The sequence below is a fragment of the Lissotriton vulgaris genome, chromosome 5 (assembly GCF_964263255.1).
Source record: "Lissotriton vulgaris chromosome 5, aLisVul1.2, whole genome shotgun sequence".
NCBI classification, from domain to species: domain Eukaryota; kingdom Metazoa; phylum Chordata; class Amphibia; order Caudata; family Salamandridae; genus Lissotriton; species Lissotriton vulgaris.
In genome coordinates, this window is record NC_141693.1 from 346,743,781 (window position 1) to 346,768,946 (window position 25,166).

Genomic DNA, 25,166 nt, shown 5'->3' on the forward strand with positions numbered 1-25,166 from the left:
CCCAAAGAACTGAATTTGGCGCTCTGGCTCCTGAAGTCATAAAGTTTGGTTATTTAAATCTACCACCAGTCTGGTAAGAATATTCTAAAAGAGGCAAGGAAACCTACTTCTAGAGCTTGCTACGCAGCAGCGTGGAAAAGATTTGTTATATACTGCATTAACAACAAAATCAACCCTCTGGATGCTACTATACAGAACATTATCTGTTACTTGTTACATTTACAGCAAACTGGACTAGCTTATACATCTATTCGTCTGCACCTAGTAGCAGTAGCTGCATATTTACAGGACAGACAACATTTGTCACTGTTCAGAGTTCCAGTAATTGAAGCTTTCATGGAAGGTTTAAAAGAGTAATACCACCAATGATTCCTCCTGCACCAGTTTGGAATCGCAACATTGTCCTTACAAGGCTCATGGGACTACCTTTTGAACCATTGTACAAATGCCCTTTGCAGTTTCTCTCATGGAAAGTTGCTTTCATCACAATCACCTCATTAAGAATAGTGGGTGAGCTACAGGCATTAACATTGGAAAAACCCTTCTTACAGCTACACAAAGATAGGGTAGTTCTCCGCACCAACCCTAAATTCCACCCCAAAGTGGCTTCTGCTTTTCATATAAATCAATCGGTTGAGTTACCTGTGTTTTTTCATCAACCTGACTCTGTAACAGCTCTTCACACGCTTTAAATAAAAAGAGCTTTATTGTACTACATAGATAGGACAAAAGATTTTCGCTAAACTAAAATACTGTTTGTAGCATTTGCTCCACCTCACAAAGGCAATCCCATTTCTACATCTGCAAGGTGGATTGTTAAATGCATTTTAACATGCTAGGCTAAAGCCAAAAGAACTTTACCCATACCACCAAAGCGCGTTCCACTCGCAAAATAGGGGCCTTTTTGGCCTTTTTAGGTAACATTCTTTTAGCTGACATATGTAAGGCAGCTACATGGTCTACATTACAACTATTTACCAAACATTATTGTGTAGATGTGCCAGCATGTCAACGGGCTAATGTAGGCCAGGCAGTACTTAAAACACTATTTCAGACAACTGCAACATCTACAGGTAGCCACCGCTTTGAGAGTATACTGCTTTAACCCCTTCCATGCTCATGACGAGCTCAGCTCGTCATGCAGCACAGTGCTTGTGTGCTCATGACGAACTGAGCTCGTCATGACCACACCCGTTTCTATTGTGGTCCAGCACAGTAGAAAAATATTTCAAGCATCCAAGAGGTTATAGTCTATGCAAAGCATGTATATCTACAGCACACATGCCTCGAACGTATAATGCTACTTACCCAGTAAGCAGCTGTTCTTTGCATGTAGCGCTGTAGATTCACGTGTGCCCAGCCGCCTCTCCGGGTACTTGTGGTTAATGCTGTTCTTCATTAAACATTCATACGTGTGGACATCTCTCTACTACACTTAATCCATTCTCACCCTCTGTGGGAATCTAACAATGAAGTTGATGACCATGCACACTATCACCGAAAGGAGGAGTCACTTTACCTCGTGACTAGGAAAGACTTCAAAGAAAACAAGCATTAACAATGCAATAGGTCTCGCATTATTAAAGTTTGAGCAATTGGCATTGCTATTAATAATGCAACACCAATAGCTCAAACATTCAGTAATATGAGACCTATTGTATTGGAAATTCTTGTAACAAACTAGTCCACAGCAAGTTGCGCATAGTGAGTAGACCGAACCCTCCTTCTAAACGAGAGTGGTGACATGGATAGGAGTGAGGTTCTGGTTGTGATAGACCCAAAAGGAAGGGGAAACATGGAAATAACAACCCATAATTAATTAAATGAGGTCTGAAAGGGAGGCTGGGAGGAAGGGGTAGTAGTGTGGGGTATGTGTAAAGCTGAAGACTGCTGGGTTGAGAGTAAACAGCTGGTGGGCCAATGACACGAGACGTGTTTTCTTGTCTGCTGTCACATTCTAGGGGTCTGTCTCTGTCCCCAATTCCTACCAGCTCTTGCTAGCCGCTGCAGAGCCCCCCACGACCCCTCACACCCCTCCCCGACCCCAGGCCACCAGAGGCCGGAACTGTTTCTCCTTCCTGAGGTGTTTTCCAGTGACAAGCAATGACTGACTAGTGTCTGCCCTCAGGGTTTGCCGGGCTCTACGTCATCAGTGTTCAATGAGGTGAAACCCGGCCAGTGACACATATGCAAAACGACCAATTACTTAAGGTTCCATCTAGTAGGTATTTGCTAATATCAGCAACTTTTTACACCCTTCTAGCTTTGGTATTTATTGGAGCTTTGACCGCGAGTAGCAGAAAGGGCTTTACACACCCTAGACGTTAAAAGAGCTTTACTCTACTATATCGAAAGGACTAAATCATTTCGAAAAACTAAACAACTGTTTGTCACTTTCTCTCCTCGCACAAAGGCAACCCCATCTCTAAAGGCCGGATTGCACGGTGGATTGTAAAGTGTATACAAATATGCTATATAAAGGCTAAACGTACACTAACAGTTCCTCCTAGAGCGCACTCCACTCGCAAAATAGGAGCCTCTATGGCTTTCTTAGGAAATATACCACTAGAGGACATATGCAAGGCAGCAACATGGTCTACACCACACACCTTTACTAAACACTATTGTGTTGATGTGCAAGCCAAGCAGCAAGCTGCAGTAGGCCAAGCTGTCCTTAGAACTCTCTTTCAAACTACTGCAACGGATACAGGTGACCACCGCTAGTGGAGATACTGATGCACAGTGTACTATCTGCAGCTCATATGTCTCGAACGGAAAATGCTACTTACCAGTATGTATCTGTTCTTGGCATGTAGAGCTGCAGAGTAGTACACGCCCTCCCACCTCCCCGGGACTTGTATCCAGTCCAGTTTTCATCTTACTTAGATGCATACGCATGGACATCCTTCTTTTCTTTCCTTCTACTGACTCCATCATTTCCCATCATGGCGAAAAACAATCTGAGGATGGAGCTGATGCCCATGTGCAATATTGTCCAAAGGAGGAGTCACCTATCGGGACTAACAAAGACTTCTTCCAAGAATACAACAACCTGCAATCATCCGATCCCAACACCAGGTGGCGATCTAATGCACAGTGTACTACTCTGCATGTCTACATGCCAAGAACAGATGCATACTGGTAAGTAGCATTTTCCTTTTTCTGGACCGGTAGTGTTATCCTATGGAGGAAACCCATGTATTGCATTCAGACACTTGTCAGCAACTTCGGAATTGTTCTTCTGCACTTAAGGAGAGTATGGGGCATTGTCCAACAGGTCACCTCAGGAGGCTCTGGGGCGTCCGGCTGCAGAGCTATGTCACAACATCAGGAGTCCCATTCACTTCAATGGGAGACCGGTCCGATTACAAATAGGCTGCATGCAGGGACTGGGGTACCAGTCCGGGGGACCCCACAGGGGGGCTAAACCCTAGAGATACACTGGCACACAGGGACACAGTAGTTCCACTTCCCTTTAGGCTGTGGGGCTCAGGTGGAGTGGTGTCTTTTGGCATTGGATCCATTGCTGAGTTTCTTGTGGTTAGAGGGGGCCTGTAGGCGGCGACTGAAAGTTCAGTCTGGGCAAACCCAAACATGGGCTTAAGTTTTGTTGGCACCATCACCTCCCTTGGACTCGGGCTGTGGAACGCGGGTGGATTGGTGCTTTGAGGCAGCGGGTGGCGGTGGTCGCAGAATCACTTCTTTGTCTTTGTTTTCTACAGGATGGGCAAGCAGGACAGCTGGGTTACTAACAAAGTGGTATGACTGTCCTTGAAGTCCCTCAACGTGTAGATTTCTTCCTCCTCATTGGTGTCCGGGCTGGGCCCAAAAAGCCTTGGCTGCCGCAAGGAGTCTGGTACTTCATGGATTAGTACTTTGTGGCTCTGGTCGGTCCTGGCATTCTCACACTTGGAGGAAATACAGATCTGACCTGTAGGAGCACTGCTACCTCTTCCTGGGTTGCTGCTGTGTCACTAGTCTCCATAGGCGGCAGGTCGTTGTGCTGTGTCTTGCTTCTTTGGTACCTGTGGCTGCAAGGCAGTAACTACTCTACTCCAGGAGAGATCTGTTGGCAATTTGCAAAGCACTGGCAGCCCTATGGGGTTTTTTAGATCTGCATAGCGGCAGGACAAATCAGTAGCTCTACCATGGTCGGGTGCAGCAGACAGGCCGGCAGGGCTGGCGCCAAGTCAGTCGTGCTCCTCTCCTCCTTCGTGTCCAATGAAATCTGAAGATCTGGTATTAGGGGGTGTGTCCCCTAAATACTACATTTGGGGCATTAAGTGGAGTGAGGGGTAGCCAATGTGATATTCACCCCTGGGGTCACTACACCTCCCATATCCAATTATCCATAGGTTTGCCATCATCAAGATGTCCAACTCTGAAAAGTTGTGGCCACTTCAGGTAGGCCGCCTAAGGGGTGGTACGAGCCTCTCCAACTAGCTAATTTTCCCACCTGTCAATATGCCAACGGGCTCTGGAAGAAGGAAGTCAGCTTCCTCTCTTGTGAGGGAAGCCAGATTTGCATTGCAAAGGTGCTGGCTTCTTTGATGCTCCCCTGCCTTGGAATGGTAATCAGCAGGTCATCCTGAGGGAGGTGGGGGTGAACACGCCATCAGGCTTTGTTTCTAACCCTGTGAATCAGTCAGTCAGCACTGCAGTGGCTGGTAGATTCTTAAGGGGTACCTCTAGGGTGCCCTCTGTCTGCATGTATTAGTAAATCCCACACTGGCATCAGTGTAATTTATTAATTTGAGAGGTTTGATACCAAACACCATATGTTTCAGTGAAGCCATTATGTAGCTGGGAAACTCGTTTTGGCCAGTGCCCAGTACATACCTTAAGATGACTTCCCTGCTCACTTGCAATATCTAGCAATAGCAATAGACATCACAGGGGCACATCTGCTCGTGCAGATAAATCCCCACATAAAATATAATGTGACCGGCCTTAGGGCTTAAAGGCCTGCTCAAGGGGTGACTTACATATATAATAGATGTAGTGACTTTGGCATGACACACAGGAGTGTGTCATGTCATGTTTTCACTCATGGTTTGCACCATGTCACGCAGCCTGCACTGGCAGTCTGTGTGTAGTTTGTATGTGGGTCTCTTAAGGTGGCATAAGATATGATGCAGCCCTTAAGGACCCTCTTTAGTTTTTCTGCCCTAGGAACCTGGAGTACCATTTACTAGGGACTTACAGGGGTGCTAAAGTCCTTAGCCAGTTGTTACGCAATTAGACTTTACCTTGTTTTAGGGAAGGATCACTGCCTTTGAGGTCTTGTTAGCCAGTCTCAGTGCATTGTCTGAGTCGAAAATTAGTATCTAGTGGCTAAAAAGGGGGCAAAACGTGTGTATGTGCGGGGAGGCGGGGGTGTAACTGCAACAAAAGCCCAATTCTCTACATGTATGTATTACATTTAGCATTAAAATCATCTCATGTAATTACATTGCACTTGGACAAAGGTAAATTAAACCTGGTCATAGGATTATCAACTAGGTTAAAAGGGCTACAAAATTCTTATTGACATTGCTAACAATAAAAAAAACTAACCTTGGTGAACTATTTTCTTGTATCATTTGAATCACGGAGCAGCTAAAATCTAATGGGACAAATTGCACTTTAACCCCAAGCTTGACCCATATAGATAAGCCACATTTTGGATGCCTAGATAGTGTGAACCTCAGGGATTGATTAGCAGGAAAACCCGTTACACTGAATAGTAGTAGCCCAGGTTTTCTGCATGATTATAAACTTTTATTTCCATAGCAGAGAAACCCAATATGGCTAAACAGCTTACCATGAATCCCAGCAGCATTCCAAGTTGCACCTTTCTCACTTGAGGGTCACTTGTCCCCAGGCAGATTTATAAGTCAGTCAGACACTGATAATTCATCAAGTACCTCAAACCTCTTTGAAAGGGGCAGGGTACTGGAACTATTTACTGGTTGAGACAAACTCGAACCTGAACCAGGAAGAAAAAATAGACCACTATAAAAAAGGAAATGCAACATAAAATGGTTTATTAAAATAATCTAATGGCAGGGGAGACAATTTGTGAGTGCTCCGAAAATGAGAAACACTACCTAGCTAAGTTTCGCATTACATAGGGAGTTCTAAAATTAGCAACAATACAATCCCCATTTAGAGTCTTATGGGACGTTCCAACCCAGTCTACTCTTCTGGCCATTAATATTTGGTTGCTTTGTGCAGTGCTGAATCCCATATGCTATACAAAAGGGGGTGGTGATGGACGGAGAATCTGAATCAATCAAACACTCACACCCAGTCAAAAGATCTGGGTTTAATCCATCACCATTCTTTAGCCCACTCTGCCACCCCAGTTCAGACATGGCTATATGCAAATCAGTCTGACCCTGTGCCTCATGGGAACAGTACAGCCCGAACTGCCAAGCCATGTCTTCCCTGGACCGGAAACAAGCTTCGGAGGACCGGTGTCTGGCATTCCAGCCGTCTTCAGCCCGGCTTGCTTGAATCCAGTGGCAAAGTGAGCAAGGGACTCCAGTCTGAGCATACCCTGCCACACTTATGGCGGCCAAAAGGGGGTGGTGATGGACGGAGAATCTGAATCAATCAAACACTCACACCCAGTCAAAAGATCTGGGTTTAATCCATCACCGTTCTTTAGCCCACTCTGCCACCCCAGTTCAGACATGGCTATATGCAAATCAGTCTATCCCATATGCTAACATAGCCGGTGTGACACGTTAAATATCAACTGTTCACTTGCATTCTTTTGCGCTAATTTTTAATTTTGGATTATTGGCCAGGACTACTACATACAGACAAGCAGAGGGAGGTAGACTCAATGCATCCAGCGTCAAAGGAAAATTATCGTCACAGTGAGTCTGCTGGTTAGAATTACCAAAGCCAACCACATACCTAGTGCAACAGGAGCATTCGCTGAAGCAAGGTAGGGTGGGTTTTACTGCTGGGGCTCAGGAGGCAACAGGGAAGTAGGACAGTTATTTTCCATTATCCATCTGCTGGGCACCTACAGACAAAATAGAGCCATTGCTTCCAACCACAGGGGGGACTGAAGGAGCGCCCTCTATACCAATAGGAGTCACAAATGGTAGTGCAAATGTAAGAAACAATAAAAATGTATTTGTTCAACCATTCTGCAAAGGGTGTGAGAGTTGCTTTTAAAATTGAATCAAATGCAACACAGATCATTCATGAAATCAGACTCTCCCAAAACCTCGTTCATGCCATGTTTCAATTTAGCCTATTTTCTGCCCCCAGAACACCTCAACAAAGTTTCACTTTTGTTTTCTTTCTTTGAACCGGCAGTTCATTAGGTGACGGGGTTGAGTTAACTGTAGACAGCAGACTCTGTTGGGCAGGCTCTTGCACAGTCAAATGAGAGTCCCCAACAACAGTTGGTATATGGACAAGCAAGCAAAAGAAGGTCCAGCCCCTTCCAACGCCAACCTTCTCTCAGTCAAAGCAATTTTGTTGGAAACTACTCCCACAGCACGCTCTAGGATAGTCTAGTTGCCCCCTTAGAAGTCGAAACAGAATTACTTGCAGTGTTCTTCCTGCCCATAGTGTGAAACAGTAAATCCACTAAGATAGAAAATATCAAATGAAAGGGTGGCCTGATCTTCGCCCAGCACGACACGTGTGCATCCTGCACAACGAGATCCGTGAAATGAAGATGTGTGCCCTGCTCGGTGCAGGGTAGTCTGGGCACCCAAATAACTCAGCAAAGCGTCTTCTTCAGTGCATCCAACTCCTGCACTAAAACCTCATGTGTGGGACAACGGATTTAAGTAATATTTCTTCTGCAAAATTGTACTGTACAAGTCGTTACTCCCTTTCAAGGAGGCAAAGTCATATATTTGAAATATTGTTTGGCCCTCAAAATTGTCCAAGCAAAAATTCAGATTAAATTTCAACCAGAGAGAAGCCAATAAATGGATCAAGAGACAGCAAATCACAGTGTTGGCTCTGCACCAGATATATTATCCACTTATGAAAGTAGGGTAGATGTGCACTGTGAAATTACAGGATGATTACTTCAACATTCCAGTGACAGCAAAGCACAAGAAATTCCAGAGGTTCACATTACACAGTTCACACTGCCAGTGCAGAAATCTTTCTTCAGTTTGATATCTGTACCTCCGACATTTTCAAAGTTTGTGTATTTGATTGAGGCTCTTGACTGCAATTGAAAATGCTAATTTCCCCCTCTTGACAATGGGTTGACTAAAAACTCTCAAGATAGATAATGTGCTACAGGATTTAACAACCACTGCCGCATTGTTGGATCTTTTGGGCCTTCATGTCAACCTCCAGAAATCCAAGTCAACGCCTGTCCAAACACTTGTCTGTCTAGCAGCAATGTTAAATACATAATGAGAAGAAATGAATCCACGAAAAGATAGTATCTGCCATTTTTCAAAAATGTATCCACCTTCAGCGTACTCCTTTTCCTACTGCCCATTGGATTTTATCCCTCTAGGGCCGATGGCCTCTTGCATCCTCCTTTTACCTAGTGCGAGGTTTCACACGAGAGCTCAGCTGCATTGTTTAGAAGAGCAGCGGTCTCAATGGGAGACCATCAATCTTCTCCGATCAGCCTGTTTTGCTATAATTCTCAAATGCTCTCTGCAGTCTGGAAAGATGATTCATGATGTGCAGTCTGTAGAAAGATAATATGAACACTGGAGAAATTGAATAACTTATATTTAACTAAGTAATGAAGCAACTTGTATGCTACTTTTCGAATGGCTCGCTTTTTCTCTATTGCACCTAAAACACATTTGCCCATCAATAATGTGTTTACTAACTCAATAGCTGTAGACACTGCTACTAACATTGACTATATGAATAAATCCAATTTTATTGCATTTGTGTACCATTCCTTTTCAACTAAGAGTTTCCCATTAGGCAACATTGTTAGTTGAAGATCTGGCTTTTTTTCATTTTCATGAAGCATATGTTGTTTCTTTGCACAGTATAGCTCTAATATGGCCCACTGAGTGGGAGACGATACAGAAATTCTTTGTTGTGGATCATTCAATCAAAGTCATTCGAGTAACCGAAACAAAGGATAATGGGGTGAACACATTTTATGTTTCAGAGCCCAGTAAGTACTGTTTTTTATATTTCACTGTTCCTTAATATTGTGAATCTATCCCAGTAAAATGCTACATATCTTCTTACATTTCAACTTCTGTCAAGCACACAACAGTGCCCAAGTTACACTTCCTTGCATTAAGATTTCACAGTAAATGCATTGGGGAATTATGGCATTTTATAGATGCTCCAGATGTGCAGACCGTGCTTTGTTCTATTACTGTTGGGACTTTCTGTTTACAAATCAATGGTAGCGATGGAAAAAGGTAAATTAATCATGATACACTAAAATTAAATAAATTGGTGTCCTAAAAACTACTGGTTAATCACTAACATTTAACACTTTCTACACATTCAGATTTTCATCCTGATGAGCACTTTATTACTATGGAATAGCATTACATCTGCATATATTTTGTAAATGTTCCCCCTGATCCAGATCTATACTTGAAATTGTTACAAGATGTAACCTCCTGGCTCTGACCTAACATCAAGACATTGAGCATCTGGCCATAAGCAAGTCCAATACTAAGTTCCATGTGGTTATAGGGCTTTTTTTAATAACCAAACAGAAAACCCATTCCTCAATCTAGGTTGAACCTGAAATACTAGAAAAAACAAGCATTGGAAATGCAATAGGTCTCGGATTTATTTGAGTTAGAGCTAATGGCATTGTAAATGGCAATGTCTTTTAGCCATGTGTTATGGAGTGTATGCATGTGGTGTGTAGTGGAATTATGTGGGTTGAATTGGAATTGTTAATTGTGGAATTGTGTGGCATGAAATTGGTTCATTGCATACAAACCATTTCAGTATGGCATCTGTGTCCACAACTTTGTTGAAGTGCAATTTGTATAAGCAGGTTAGTCAAAAAGTCCATCCAGGTGTGGATATCCGATTATCAAGTAGTTACAGTCCTAAAGGCAGGGGACAGTTCACCCAGTGCAATGCAATAGGTCTCGCATTAATTAAGGTTGAGCTATTGGCATTGCTTAATATTGCAACACCAATTGCAACAAAAGTCTATAAATTGTAGGCCAAAAAAATGTGTATTTATTTTTGTAGTATCGCAATGGTGGCATGCTGCGCTTTAGATGAATATGTTTAAAAGTAAAGTGTGCCATACTGCGATTGCTACAATAGTTAATTGTGGAAGCGTTAACAAATGATGTGTGCACTGATGGCTGGTGGTGTGTGTACCTGTAGAAATTGTGCACTGATGGCTGGTGGTGTGTGTGCCTGATGAAAGTGTGCACTGCTGGCTGGTGGTGTGTGTGCCTGGTGGAAGTGTGCACTGACGGCTGGTGGTGTGTGTGCCTGGTGAAAGCATGCACTGGCGGCTGGTGGTGTGTGTGCGCCAGTTGAAAGCGTGCACGGATGGCTGGTGGTGTGTGTGTGCCTGGTGAAAGCATGCACAGACGTCTGGTGGTGTGTGCCTGGTGGGACTGGTCACTGACGTGTGGTGGTGTTTGTGCCCGGTGAAAGCGTGCACTGACGGCTGGTGGTATTTGTGCCAGGTGAAAGCGTGTACGGACAACTGGTGGTGTGTGTGCCTGGTTAAAGCGTTCACTGACGGCTGGTGGTGTGTGTGCCAGGTGAAAGTGTGCACGAATGGCTGGTGGTGTGTGTGTTTGGTGAAAGCGTGCACTGACGTCTGGTGGTGTGTGCCTGGTGGAACTGTGCACTGACGTCTGGTGGTGTTTGTGCCCGGTGAAAGCATGCACTGACGGCTGGTGGTATTTGTGCCAGGTGAAAGCGTGCACGGACAACTGGTATGTCTGGTGAAAGCGTGCAGTGACGGATAGTGGTGTGTGCCCGGTGAAAGTGTGCCCTGACGGCTGGAGGAGTGTGCCTGCTGAAAACATGCACCGCCTACAACACCACTCAGCCCCCAACGCCTACATCACCACTCAACCCCCATCGCGTACATCACCACTCAACCCCCATCGCGTACAGCACTGCTCTACTTCCAACGCCTACAGCACCGCTCAACCCCCACCGCGTACAGCACCACTCAACCCGCAACGCCTACATCACCACTCAACCTGCAATGCCTACAGCGCCACTCAATCCCCACTGCATACAGCACCACTCAACCCACAACACCTACATCACCACTCAACCCGCAACGCCTACATCACCACTCAACCGGCAACGCCTACAGCACCACTCAATCCCCACCGCCTACAGCACCACTCAACCCGCAACATCTACAGCACCACTCAACCCGCAGCGCCTACAGCACCACTCAACCCCCACTGCCTACAGCACCACTCAACCCCCACTGCCTACAGCACCACTCAACCCCCACTGCCTACAGCACCACTCAACCCCCACTGCCTACAGCACCACTCAACCCCCACTGCCTACAGCACCACTCAACCCGCAACATCTACAGCACCACTCAACCCGCAACGCCTAAAGCACCACTCAACCCGCAAGACCACTCAACCTGCAATGCCTACATCACCACTCAACCTGCAACGCCTACAGCACCACTCAATCCCCACGGCCTACTGCACCACTCAACCCGCAACGCCTACAGCACCACTCAACCCGCAACGCCTACAGCACCACTCAACCCGCAACGCCTACAGCACCACTCAACCCGCAACGCCTACAGCACCACTCAACCCGCAACGCCTACAGCACCACTCAACCCGCAACGCCTACAGCACCACTCAACCCGCAACGCCTACAGCACCACTCAACCCGCAACGCCTACAGCACCACTCAACCCGCAACGCCTACAGCACCACTCAACCCGCAACGCCTACAGCACCACTCAACCCGCAACGCCTACAGCACCACTCAACCCGCAACGCCTACAGCACCACTCAACCCGCAACGCCTACAGCACCACTCAACCCGCAACGCCTACAGCACCACTCAACCCGCAACGCCTACATCACCACTCAATCCCCACCGCCTACAGCACCACTCAACCTACAACACCTACAGCACCACTCAACCTGCAACACCTACAGCACCACTCAACCCGCAACGCCTACAGCACCACTCAACCCGCAACGCCTACAGCACCACTCAACCTGCAACGCCTACAGCACCACTCAACCCGCAACGCCTACAGCACCACTCAACCCGCAACGCCTACAGCACCACTCAACCCGCAACGCCTACAGCACCACTCAACCCGCAACGCCTACATCACCACTCAACTGGCAACGCCTACATCACCACTCAACCGGCAACACCTACAGCACCACTCAACCCGCAACGCCTACAGCACCACTCAACCCGCAACGCCTACATCACCACTCAATCCCCACCGCCTACTGCACCCCTCAATCCCCACCGCCTACAGCACCACTCAACCCGCAATGCCTACAGCACCACTCAACCCGCAACACCTACAGCACCACTCAACCCGCAACGCCTACAGCACCACTCAACCCGCAACGCCTACAGCACCACTCAACCCGCAACGCCTACAGCACCACTCAACCCGCAACGCCTACAGCACCACTCAACCCGCAACGCCTACAGCACCACTCAACCCGCAACGCCTACAGCACCACTCAACCCGCAACGCCTACAGCACCACTCAACCCGCAACGCCTACAGCACCACTCAACCCGCAACGCCTACAGCAGCACTCAGCCCGCAACGCCTACAGCACCACTCAACCCGCAACGCCTACATCACCACTCAACCGGCAACGCCTACAGCACCACTCAATCCCCACCGCCTACAGCACCACTCAACCCTACAGCACCACTCAACCGTTGTGGGTTGAGCACAACTCAACCCACAACACCTACAGCACCACTCAATCCCACAGCGTACAGCACTATTGGGCAAGCTTCTTTCACAAAACTAAGTAGGCCGTACCAGCATTTTGAGGCGTGCACTTTCACTTTTAACACTACTTTCAATCACTACTAAGTGATGCTGGCTAAAAATGTAAGATTGAGTTACAGAAATCTAATAAAGGAGAATTCTTGCTAACTATGAAAGAGTACATCTAAGTTGACTTTAGAGAACATTATCTCAATACCCTGCCTGCCATCACAGCATGGCAATTTAGCAGGAGAGGACTTGTCATCACCTTACAATATATAGTGCAGGAAGAACCAATCAATCAAAGGCAGACCCCTTGATGGGATTATGCCTTGCATCTCGTGCGGATTTAGGGGTTGGATTCTGTTATTGCTTCAACCAAATTGCAGAACCATGGGTGCAACGTCAAGAACTGCAGATGGGCTGCGATTTAGTGGATGGTAACACCACCCTATACTCAAAGAGCTCTGGAAGCGGTTTGCAGGGAGTGCAGACTTTGAGCACTGTGGTGTGCTATGATGGGCCCACCTGGATATATTCTGTATAATCTGCCCGACTACAATACACTGGAACGTATTTCTCCGCCATCACACCGTGCTGCAATTTGCTTTTTTGTCATTAGTATGACGACCATAACTATTACCACCAATCCTCACCCTTGTCTAGCGCCTCTTAGCACTGAACGTGTATTGATTGCCCTTTCAGCAGAAGGACTCTGAATGTCTTCAAGTTTTTATTCTTTGGCAATTGTTTGGAATTCTTCGGTTCCCATAAAGGCATTACAGCTTGAACAAAATGCTGGCAGCACTCTTTATCAAAGGTCTTGTTTTACTGTCTTCCCATGGTAGTGTGTCTCTGATGCCTGAAGTCCATGTGGTGACGTCATACCTGCACTCAAAAAAACTGCCCTGTGACGTCAGGAATATCGACAGATCTTACAATGAAGCCACTGTCCCCAACAGTCACCACATGATTGCTCTTTATAAACTTTACCATATTCTCACTTTCACTCTATACTTTACAGTGACGCCACTGTCACCCAAACACCGTGCAACGATCCCATGACACGCACGCAGTAAAAACCTTTAAGGGTGCAATTAAACTCACTGGCAGCGGCGTCCCTGTCGGGAACAGGAAAGTGTCCCTCTGATCGTCCTTTTCCTGGGGCTGAACTTCTCGCTGTCCCTCAGCCCCTGCTTCCTCTATCTTCTACCATCTTACTCTTCTTCGAGGTGCATCATGGGGCGTGTAGTTTCTGCGCAAACAGGGCACGCCATCCGTCCGACGGGGTGAGGTAGCGCAGGGTGTCACCACCCTCGATGCCACGAGAGCAGTGGCTAACTACAATTCCCAGCCTGCCGCGCTGCTGCGTTCTACGTAACCGGAAGTGATGCGCTTCCCCAGTGCTGCATCCCTGCTCTCCATGCCCGTGACCGGCATGGGTTTGTTGTGCAGGGCGGCTTGAGTCCTTCAGGCAACGGGCTTCAATGCGAGCTTGGGCTGGACACAAGGGGCGGCACAGGCCAGGGGTTACGCCAAAAAAGCCGGTGATGCCCGGCTAGCGGGATACAAGGGCAGGTTCCTTGTAAGGGAGAGAGGAAGGTCAAGCGAATGAGATAGGGCAGAGAAATAATTCCATCTGTGCCTTAGCAGGAGTACAGCTTATATCAGAATTAACAAGGCCAATCTTAAACAGGGAGAACAAGAAGCTATGTCAACAATGTTTAAATAAGGTGCTGTTAAGGAAGGATTAAGACCTCAAATATACTTTAGATAGTTACAAGAGGTCCCCACAAAAATCCCAACTTACTTTTTCATTTGAAGGGTGGGTTTCCTCACAATACCTGTATTTGGATTGCCTAAAAAACAAACTATCGCGAAAGTGATTCTCTTGTAAAAAAAAAAAAAGAAAGCCCGCGAGTGGTGTGCGCGCGCGCCACTGCGAGCATATGTCTTTAATTATCGTGGCCGTAGACATATGGCCTCTGGTGCGCGTAACAGACACCAATAGGCCATGTGCGGAGCTCGCGACCGCCCATGGCCTATTGCGTGTTCTGTTTTAAAAGTACACGCACGCAAAGGCCAATGAAAATGGACCTAGGAAATAACAAGCTGAGAAACCCTGAGAAAAGGACTCTGGCTGCGCGACACTGCTGCGCAGTGTACGCTAGGCCCGAGACCTAACAAACCTCTTACAATTTCTTTTCTTACCGTGGCCAAAACAAATTATTTTTGATTAGTCATTAGATACTTGTCCGACGTACATTTAGGAGTATTTGCGTTTTAGTTTTTGTGGGAGTAACTTGTGGGGCGCATTGTGCAAAATTAATTACTTTGTGATGCCTGACTGTCTACTAAATTGCAATCCAGAAATGAAGGAGAAATAACAGGTGTTCTTAAATATCTTTTTGTTAGTAAACAACTCTTGAGATGCTTCTCGAAAGGATTTTCACTGCCTAGAAATAGCAGAACTGTATAAAGCTATTCTACAAGATCAAAATGTACTAACCTACTTTTAGTCTATCTTTGATCTTCTTCCAAGCAAAGTCCTAGAAAGGGAAATGAACAAACAGCAGCAAATGTTTGTGGAACACCACAGCAGCCAATCACACCAGACCAAGAAAAGGAGCAGAGAAATTTACATGTAAACGTTAGAGAAGATTCAGCCCCATACAAAGGCCACAATGCAACTCTGTTAATCGTTGATGCAGTATTGTCTAGTTCTCCCGTTTCAATTGTGAGTACTTAATTTAGCGCTTTTGTTCTCTGCTCTCTGCCACACTGTTTCTTTGCATTATGCTTTTAGGGCTATATGCAATAAAATGATGGGTGAAAAAATGATGTACCGATAGGCTGTTCCAGCTGAAATGGAAAAACCCCTCGTGCTCTGACATCTAATTACCAAGAGCTCTCCTAGTAAACAAGTCAGGGTTTCCCATCTTTTATGGGTGAACCAATCAGAGGGCCACAGCATAGTAAATATGTTTGCTACCTTCTGCTCTTCTTTACCTGTAAAAAATATTGTGCAGCCCTGGGAAAATCGTTCCCATCTCCGGGGGGAAGCTGCCAGATAGACTTAAGTTAATACACTACTAAAAAAGGCAAATTGTGCCGTTTTTTATATAAGGAGCAATATAAAGTTAAAAGGCACACAGTAGACCTCATGCAGCCACAGTTGCTGTGTGATTTTTCACATGAAGTTAAAAGGCACACAGTAGACCTCATGCAGCCACAGTTGCTGTGTGATTTTTCACATGTATCAACTTGTTAAGGAATAGAGCATTGCAGGTGCCTAGAAAAGATACATACAGACTACTGCACTAACCTACACAGGCCACCACAAAAAGGAAATGAGCAACTGCAACACTTCTAAATTAGGTGCATGTATTTCGCCTTAATTTAAGTGAAAAGGTACAAACCCCACCATTCCAAAGCACCACTACCTTCCAGCGGAGGTCCGGTTTAAATTTGGAGTTCTCTACACTGTATAAGGCTTTGGAAGCGAGTATCCACAATACCTGCAGAAATTGACCTCTCAGTTTGTACAAATGAATTGTCATGGAGCAAAATCTCATTGCAGGTGTCCTGCTATGCAAACCAACAAGTCATGTCATATTGCCAGTCCATTTTGAAAGGACAGATCAACTAATCTTCAAACGTTTAGTGAAATCTCTGCTATACTAACTTATTTCAAGAAGCCTTTGATTGTTCATTGGCTTCTTTCGATGCAGCATAAGGGGCCCTAAGTGTCCCTTGTGCGTATCATGTAGCATACTATCTCATTCTTTCTCCAAATTGCCATTTATTGTCTAACTAATATGCACTGTATCTTCCGTAACCGTAGATACGTGTGATCATTCCCCTCTGCCTCTCTTCCACCAACAATCGCCCTCTTCCCAGTGTCACATGATTTGTCCTTTATATTGTACTCTAATCACTTAATGTTACTAATCTAGGCATAGAAAAATGTCATCATTTTGTTTGGCAAAGCAAAGGGTCTTTATGCCTAAACAATGTTAATATAGAGTTCTTATATTTGTCTTCTTCAATTTTCTTAACATTTTTCTTCATGATTTTTCTGTGTCCACTTTTCTTTTGTGCCTCTACCAACTCAGTTGGTTAGCATTTTGGTATTTATTAGGTGGTATTGCACAGATTAATTTAGGTATTTTTTTTTAACAATTAAAATGAGGTTGGGGGTACCATTTATAATGGGCTTTCATTCAACTTTTTCACCTGTATCCTTTCTAGTTTGCAGACCGGTCTGAACCTGGCATTACTCATCAGTTCTTTTGGATGTCAGTATCTCCACCGCCAACTACAGCCACTGCATGAAAGACATTCTTGATGATCCTACACCTTTAAAGTAAAAAGAAGTAACCATCTACTCCATGATTATCTAAAGACCTTTATGAGAAAGAAATTAAATGATCGGAATGGAGCATAAATGGAAACAGTCTGCCTCAGTTTGCAGTCTCACACATTTTAGAGCAGCAAGGAGTAACTGCAAAAAACTCTTTACAACTAAGTCCACTTGTAGGAAAGTGCCCTTTTTTGTCATGGTCACCCCCACTTTGTGCCTCGTACTGATCATGGCCGGACTGGCCGTGCCGGGCAATGGGCGTTTCCCAGAGAGGCTGGAAAGGTGGGTGTCTGGTTTTGTTACTAGGGGGTAGTTTTTGTAGCAGTGCAGCAGTTTGGAAAGTACCTTCTGCAGAGTTCCTTGCAAATTCAGTAGTTTTCAGCACCATACTGGGGCTGGTCTGAAAACATTTGCCAGGCTGCTTTGTGTCCCCAGCCCGGCCCTGGTATTGATGCAGTTTTGACTGAAGATGCACTGGTTTCCTGCTAACCAGGTCCCCAATGCCAGTGCTCTTGCCCTAAAATAAGGTAAATTGTTCAATTGTCCACCATTTGGCAAGGTCTTTAGTGCCCCTGTTAGTCCCTAGTAAATGGTACCTCTGGTACCTAGCGCTTGGGTACCAAAGAGTATCCCTAAGGGCTGCAGCATGTATAATGACACCCTAAAGCACCCATACACCAACATATACAGACTGCCATTGCAGGGTGCGTGAAATGGTGCAAACCGGTTTGAAAATATGACATGGCACACACCATGTATCATGCCCATAGACCCTGAATGCAATATATGTAAGTCACCCCAACATCAGGCCTTACAGTTCTAAGGCAGGGTGCATTATATGCATGAGCATATATGCCTGTGATGCCTAGTTTTATTCCTAGACATTGCAAGCGAACAAGAAAGCCATCTTAAGTACATGTACTGGGCACTGGTCATTACGAGTTACGCAGCTACATGATAGCTTCACTGAAACCTATGGTGTTTGGTATCTAACACCTTATCTTAATTAATCCATAATGATCCCAGTATTGGGTTTATTATGACATGCACCCAGAGAGCACCTTAGAGGTGCCCCCTGAATCCTACCACTCCTCTAGTGTGCTGGTTGACTGTTTGTGTCCAGCCTGCATCCAAAGACGCATTTCTGACCCCCCTGCAGGTGAGAGACTATGCTTTCAGAGGCCAGAAAGAGTACCTGCTCTGGAGGAAGGTGTTCACACCTCCTCCTGCAGGATGTCTAGTGATTTGGCATATCAAGACCAGGCACTTCAAACCCTCTGCCCCTTTTGATATGCAACCTTGGGGATGCCACCCCATGCCCTGAGGCCCATTTGGCACCAGGACAGGTGGGAAATCAGCTATGCAAGTAGACATGTTGCACCACCAAGTTAGTCACAACCCTAAGGAGGGCTACCTGATGTGCTGTACGAAAGAAGGGTTCCTCCATCTTGTTTTTGGTGGTATTAGGAACTCTGGGACAGGGTTATGCCCGCTCCCCACAGGAAGTGGTCATATAGGGGTGTAGTGACCCCAAGTGTAAGTAGCCCATTGACTACTCCCTTTAACACCCCTAAATTCAGTATTTAGCGGGCCTCCTGACACCAGGAAATCAGATTCTACTGACTACAGAAGGAAAACAAAGAAGAGCTGAAGAACACAAGACCTGTGGACCAGCTGTGGGCTTGGCGCCAAACCCTGCCTGCTCCTGTCCCGACAATTGCAAAGATCCGACTCGTCCTGCAGCTGTGCATCCTCCCAATGCCTCGGAGGACTGCCTGCACTTTGCCTACAAGCCAGCATTTCCCTTGAAGTGAAGGTGGTACTTCCCTGCAGGCACCAACCGCACAGCCTGGTTCACCGATCTGATGACCACCGGGTCCACCGATGCAGCAGCCGTCCAGGAGGAATTCACAGAGTGTCCGGGAGGTCATCCCATTGATACATTCAGTCTTCCCTGGACCAATACTCTGGATACTCTGAGCCTGTTGCAAGCACCAGACTTGTTTGTGTTTAGTCCGAACACCACCCCTGCCAAAACGTACCTGCACATCGTGGGACTTCGACAGAGGCCTGCTCCATGCTAGAAATTGTCTTGCTGACTTTCTTTTTCTTCTGTAGGTCCACCGAGAACTGAGCCTCAAATTTGCTGACCCACAGGACAAAACAGCTACGCACACCCAGCCCGAGTCCAATGAAACAGACAATAGATCTGTGGAACTGACCTTCTCAAGACCTGAGCCCTTCTTTGAGTTCTGCCGGACTGGTCCTGTAGGCCCCACTTGCAGCCTTTCTTTCCAGTTACTGTTCCCCATTGAAATCAAAATATAGCATCCGAGGCTACCACCATGAAAAGCACCTCTGAACCCAGACACCACAGGGCAGTTAAACTTGAACTGTTGGTGCTTTCTTGGACTTTGGCCTCTACGTACCCTAAGTCCTGAAGAACAGTCCTGTAAGCCATTTTCTAGGGATCCTATGCAGTGTATGTTTCTCCCACAGGATAACATTACCACATGCGCTCATGCCTCAAATCTGACAGCTGTATTATCTGTTTCTGAAAATTGCTAACACAAAAAGTACCTACCTGATCCCGAAGATCTTGGTGTGTAAATAATATAAAAATCTGTGTTCTCTTTAAAAATTGGTGTTGGATTTCCTTATTGAGTGTGTCTCTAATCTTGACTCTGTGTGTGCAAAAATAATGCCTAACTCTCCCCTCTGATAAGCCTAAGGCTGCTCGACCACACTACCACACCTTGGGATTGTTAAAGCAAACCGCTGTACACTAGTAAGGGATACCTGTACTCCCTACACTGTGCACCTCGTTTTGGTACACTGTAAAGAGAGCCTGCTTCCATCACCACTCACATTAAATTACTCTTAGACAATTCCAAAAGTTGTTCTAAACATTCTTGAAGTGGTCACATTTCACACAATCCCTCATCTGAGCTTTAATTATCTACAAATGTAAAGATATTTCTCAATTTTGTAATGGGAAGGCTTGTTCCCCGAGTGCCTTAAATTGATCAAGCCCTTCTGAAAAAAGTCAGATGCTAGTGTTCTCAACAATACCCTTCTTTGGAAAGGGTATGGAAAGCTGTGTCTCTTCTGTTTGTGTATGCCATATCTGAGAGAGACATCCAGCTGCATATTCCTCATGTGTGGGTATTTCCCAGGCATCAGGCTGGATCCATAAGACTTTTGCTCAAGCAATACCCTTGTGGGCAGATAGGTAGGCATCGATTGGTTTCGTGTGGCATTAGTGTCTGCGCCAGAAGTTACATGCACGTCATCTATATAGGTGCCCCTCAGCATGCTGGCGTCCGTTCTTTTCTTTCCACACCTGCTAGTGCTGATCCGTGAAGAGAGCTACCCTCTGTCACTTTTTGACAGGCTCTTTTTGACATTTTGTCGACTATTTTTGGTGCGTTGGTTTTTCTACAATGTCGAAGATGACTTCTGGATTCAAACCGGGCGGTGCCTGCCAGCGCACCATAAAGGTGACGGATCCACAGTTAATTTTTCTCTGGTGTCTGGAGTGTATCCACAACTCGTAGTCATGCTCCGATTGCTGGGCCATGGCTCCAAAGGTTTTGAGGGTGTGGTCCCTGAAGCTGCTTGCGGCCCAGAGCTCGGCCCCACGCCGTTCGTCCCGGAGGTCTCGTTCTCAGTGCAGGTCGAGGGGAAGGTCCGGGCACCAATCTGGAAATCCTAAGTCCTTGCCCTCCCGCTCAAAGTCATCTGGTCAGTCAGGTAAGAGGCACAAGAAGTCGAAGTGTTCTTCAACTTCTCCCTGTCCATCGGCCAACGTGACAGAGGAGTCTCTAGGCCGCGTTCTGCAGAATGTGTGCCTGGGGTGGCTCCGCGCTTCCCTACCTTTCCATGAGCCGGAGCGACCCCAGCCAGCTTAAAGAATTCTCTGAAGCCATGTGCCTCATATTGGGCGACCTGACCCTCCAGGTGCGCCTTTGGGTCCGGGAGGATCAGAGGGGGCTCCGGCACCGGCACAGATGCTTCCTAATAGATCAGGTGGTGGATCCGGACTGGTACCGGTCGTGCCACTGCAACCATCCCACCGGCCTCGCTCCGAGACTGCTGGCGCCGCCGGTGCTCCCTGGTGGCGCCAGCCACATTCTGAACCCAATGACGCAGAGTTGTATCGGCACCAATGGCACCCTTGGGTCTAGGTCGGTTCCTAATCCTTATTTTGAAGGGCTAGTAATAGAGGAAGATTGGAAGGAGTTGCTGGACTCTTTACAAGACCAGCCTGAGCACGAAAAGGACTGGTATGAGGAATTGGGTGAGGCCAGTGGACTGGATACCTCCAGTTTCTGGCCTACTTTCTCTCACTATCGTGGCCATGGAGGAGGGAGCTTCATATGCTATGGTGTTGAGAAGGGCAGCTGAGGTCCTGAACCTTCAGTTCCCTTTGGTTGAAGTCAAGACCAACATCTTGGCAGATATCCTGCAGCTGGATGTCTCTTCCTTGGAACCCCTTCTGCCTTTCAATGAGGCCTTGACTGATGTCCTGCTGGGAACTTGTTCCAAGCCTAGCACAAGGGTTCCTGTGAATAAGACAATTGCCTGCCGCAATCGCTCTGTACCGGGCAACCCAAAAATCTGATAGACTATTAGCCGCAGATTCCTTCACGTGGAATTAACCCCAGGCTTGATACTGGACCTTGAATTTTTTTTTGCCACAGCATCCCTGCGCGCCGGGGGGACGATACAGAAGTCCCACCCCGGCGCGCTAACGTCAGTTTTTTCTCTTTCCGCGTGCAAAGCGGATCCGGTTGAGCTCTGGCCTGTTTTCAGGCCTTCTACCCTTTTTCACATTTGGTACAGTGTGCGACTGCCTTCAGGCTTCGGGACTTGTCCCTCTTGTGCGCGTCCCATGTCGGCGACGGACCCTCACCCAGTTTGTGTGAGGTGCCTGGGTGGGCAATGGGACTCGAAGAGCTGCGACGCAGGCCGGCACCTCCAGCCTCAGTCGCGGCGGGAGCACCGTATGAAGTCGCTGTCGCCGTGCTTTTCCAGGTCGGGGTCCTCTCCGCGTCCGTCCCCTGCCTCGGAAGCAAGGAACCGCCGGTTTTGTCTGCGACATAGCCATTCGCTTCGGCCCCAATGGCGTAACTCACCGGCTGGCAGGTCCTTCAGTTTATCTTTAAGGCCTTTTCCTCCTTTCGCCGTGGGTGCCTGCTCCCTCCGGGACATGCGCCCCTGCCTGTCACCTCCCTATCCGCCGTTTCCCGGCACGGAGGCGACTAGGGCCCAAATGACAGCCTACGCTGCACCTCTGCAGGCTTTCTTGGCCCCTTCTCCACCTCCTGAGACGTCCGTGGATCCCTTGCCTCGTGCGGGGACTTCTGCGGAGTCGCCGGCGCCGACGATCTCGACTCCAGGTCATGGGAGAGTGGCGCCGTCGGGGTGTGGTCCTTTGGGACTCCCCTCTTCGGCGCCTAGCCTCCCTGTCTCGCCGCAAATCCCTACGGGGCTCCCTGTGGTGTCGCAGGTGATTGTCGGGACTCCGGGCTTGTCCCTGGGTCCCCCTTGGCCCTCTGAGCAGGCAACTGCCTCACTAGAGGTAGAGCTGGCGCATGTTCGGCACCAGGAGCCTCCCTCCCTGGCTCCGGTGGAGTCACAGGTCGAGGCAAGATCTTGGGGTGCCTTCCTGGGTCCCCCTCGCTCCTTGGCACAGGCGGCTGCGTCGTCTGAGACCGAGCTGACGCCAAGGTTGGCCCCTCTGGCACCACATGACGCCGATCAGGCGCCACTGACGACCTCCATTGAGTCGGGCCGGCACCGGGCTCTGGATTCGCCTCTTGCAGTCCCTTAGTCTCCGGAGGTCTGTCATCTGTCGATGTGCTCCTTCTTGGAGGAAGGGTACCGTGTAGTTGTCTTTTCGCCGGCATCTTCTAGAGGAGGCTCTTCGCTGTCCTCGCGGCCAGTATCCTTGAACCCTTCTTTCCTGCACTTGCGGCTGGCTTCTCCAATGGCATTTTCTCCTGAGGCCCTGCGGTCTCTCATTCCTCAGTGGATTCTCCACTAGGTCGGCGTTGGCCACTCACCCCTGGAATCAGGGAACAGCGGCTCAGTCTACGATCATCTCACATGGAGGAATTGCTTTCTCCTCTCTGGCGCCTTTCTGAGGCCAGTGTTGCCTTTGTTCGGGATATTTCTACGGCTGCTGGTATTCTGAGGATGGGTGAACCTGTCACTCCATTTTCTACAGACCATCTCTTGGGGGTTTTCCACCAGGGCTCTGGTGGCTGAGAGCGGTTCCTTTCTTTTGAGGCATGACTCCATGATTCTCTAATGGGGGCCTGGAGGCGCCCTGCCACGAGCAATGCAGTGCCTCAGGTGCTTCTGCAACACCATCGGCCTGCTCCACTTGACCCGGTCTGTCTTTCTTTCCACCCTTCTACTCAAGACGCTCTACCATGTTTGCCTGTAGTGTTGTTCCCCCCGTCTCGGGAGGCCTGGTGGTTAGATTCATGGGGGCGTAATGTCTTCGATTCTTCTAGTGCTGCCTTGAGAGCGCTTAACACTTTGTTTGTGTTGACCAGGGCTACTTCTAGCCTGTGGGGTTCGGTGGAGTCCCTTCTTTCTTGTGTCTCTCATGAGGGTGCCCGTGCTGATCTGCGGGCCCTTGTGTTGACTGGTAAGGAGTTGACCGCATTTATTTTTCGTGCAACTTTGGATGTCACCAATGCTACTGACGTGCTATGGCTACTTCTGTGGCTCTCCATCGCCATGCTTGGCTACGCGATGCTGTTTTTCCTGAAACTCTTAGGGAGCACCTGGTCAACCTCCCCTTTGACGGGATCCTGCTGTTTTAATACTCTGGCGGACTCCGCCATTCTGCTTCTTCTGGTGGGGCTTTGTCCTCCCCCTCCTCCTCAGTGGGTGCTTTGTTGATCCTTCGTGTCTTCGTGGGAGGTGTTATCCCACTAATCCTGGAATCTGGTGTGGGGTGCACGTTACACTTTCTGTGAGAGATACTGTGCACTCTGGGCCCTGCGTTGGCCTACCTCTTTAGTTGGGATTCAGCCTCCGTTGGCAAGAGTGTTTTTTTTGGCTGCTTACTAAGCCTTCTGTGGTTTTTGCCGCGGGGTTTCTGCTTTGTTCTTTGATGCGGAATGTCTTCACTAAGAGTGGTTCCAATACTTCTTGGGCAGTGTCCTACCGTATGTGGGGTATTTGTAGCAATTGGATATCCTGTCTTATGCTGGGAAGGGTGGCCTTCCCCTTGCGGGTTCCTTTCCTTTCTTGGTGTTGCTGTATGCTGCCGGTGCGTTTCTTAGCTGGCTACGGCGTGGGGCGGTGTTCTGCCTCTGGTTTGCTCTTGGCCTGGCCCTCTGTCTAGTGGCATTCTGCCTCTGGTTTGCTATTGGCCTGGTACCCTGTCTGGTGTCCAGAAGGGTTATCTCCTGTGTTGGCGACTTCGTTCGTCCTACTTGTTCTTCTGGATCTGGCCAGGGGCCTTGGAGTGAGGCCTGGTGCCCCTGCTTCTGGTTTTTAGGAGCTTATGAGACTATATACTCTTTTCACTGCCTAATTACTGAGGCGCTGTTCGGTGTGGCGATTGACTTCCGGTTGGATGAGTCCGGCCGCCCTCCGCACCGGGTGTGTTCCCAGTGGAGGGCTCTTGCCTTCGTTTGGCTCTTTTCTTTGGGTCTCTGGGTTGCTCTTCTCCCTTGGCCTCCTGTTTGAGTTATCTGTACCTGGGGCTTCCGGTGGGGGTCCCTGGTACATTGGCTGCTGTTCTCTTTTTCTATTCCCTGTCCCTGGGGGGCCTGCCTTTGGAGGTCCCTGATGCATAGGCTGATGGTCTCTTTTCGTGATGCCTGTACCTGGGGGTCCCGGTGGAGGTTCCTGGTGAATGGGCTGCTGA

At 47.8% G+C, this 25,166-nt stretch overlaps 1 protein-coding gene across 2 annotated transcripts in view; it reads left to right on the plus strand.

Annotated features, from left to right (window-relative positions):
• The window catches only part of USP48 (ubiquitin specific peptidase 48), a 776,411-nt gene that overhangs the window by 568,208 nt on the left and 183,037 nt on the right, over positions 1-25,166 (plus strand). For both annotated transcript variants that reach the window (XM_086921588.1, XM_086921587.1), the window contains exon 20: positions 8,988-9,118. In XM_086921588.1, the coding sequence (XP_086777714.1) occupies positions 8,988-9,118 (131 nt within the window). The remainder of the gene's footprint in view (positions 1-8,987; positions 9,119-25,166) is intronic.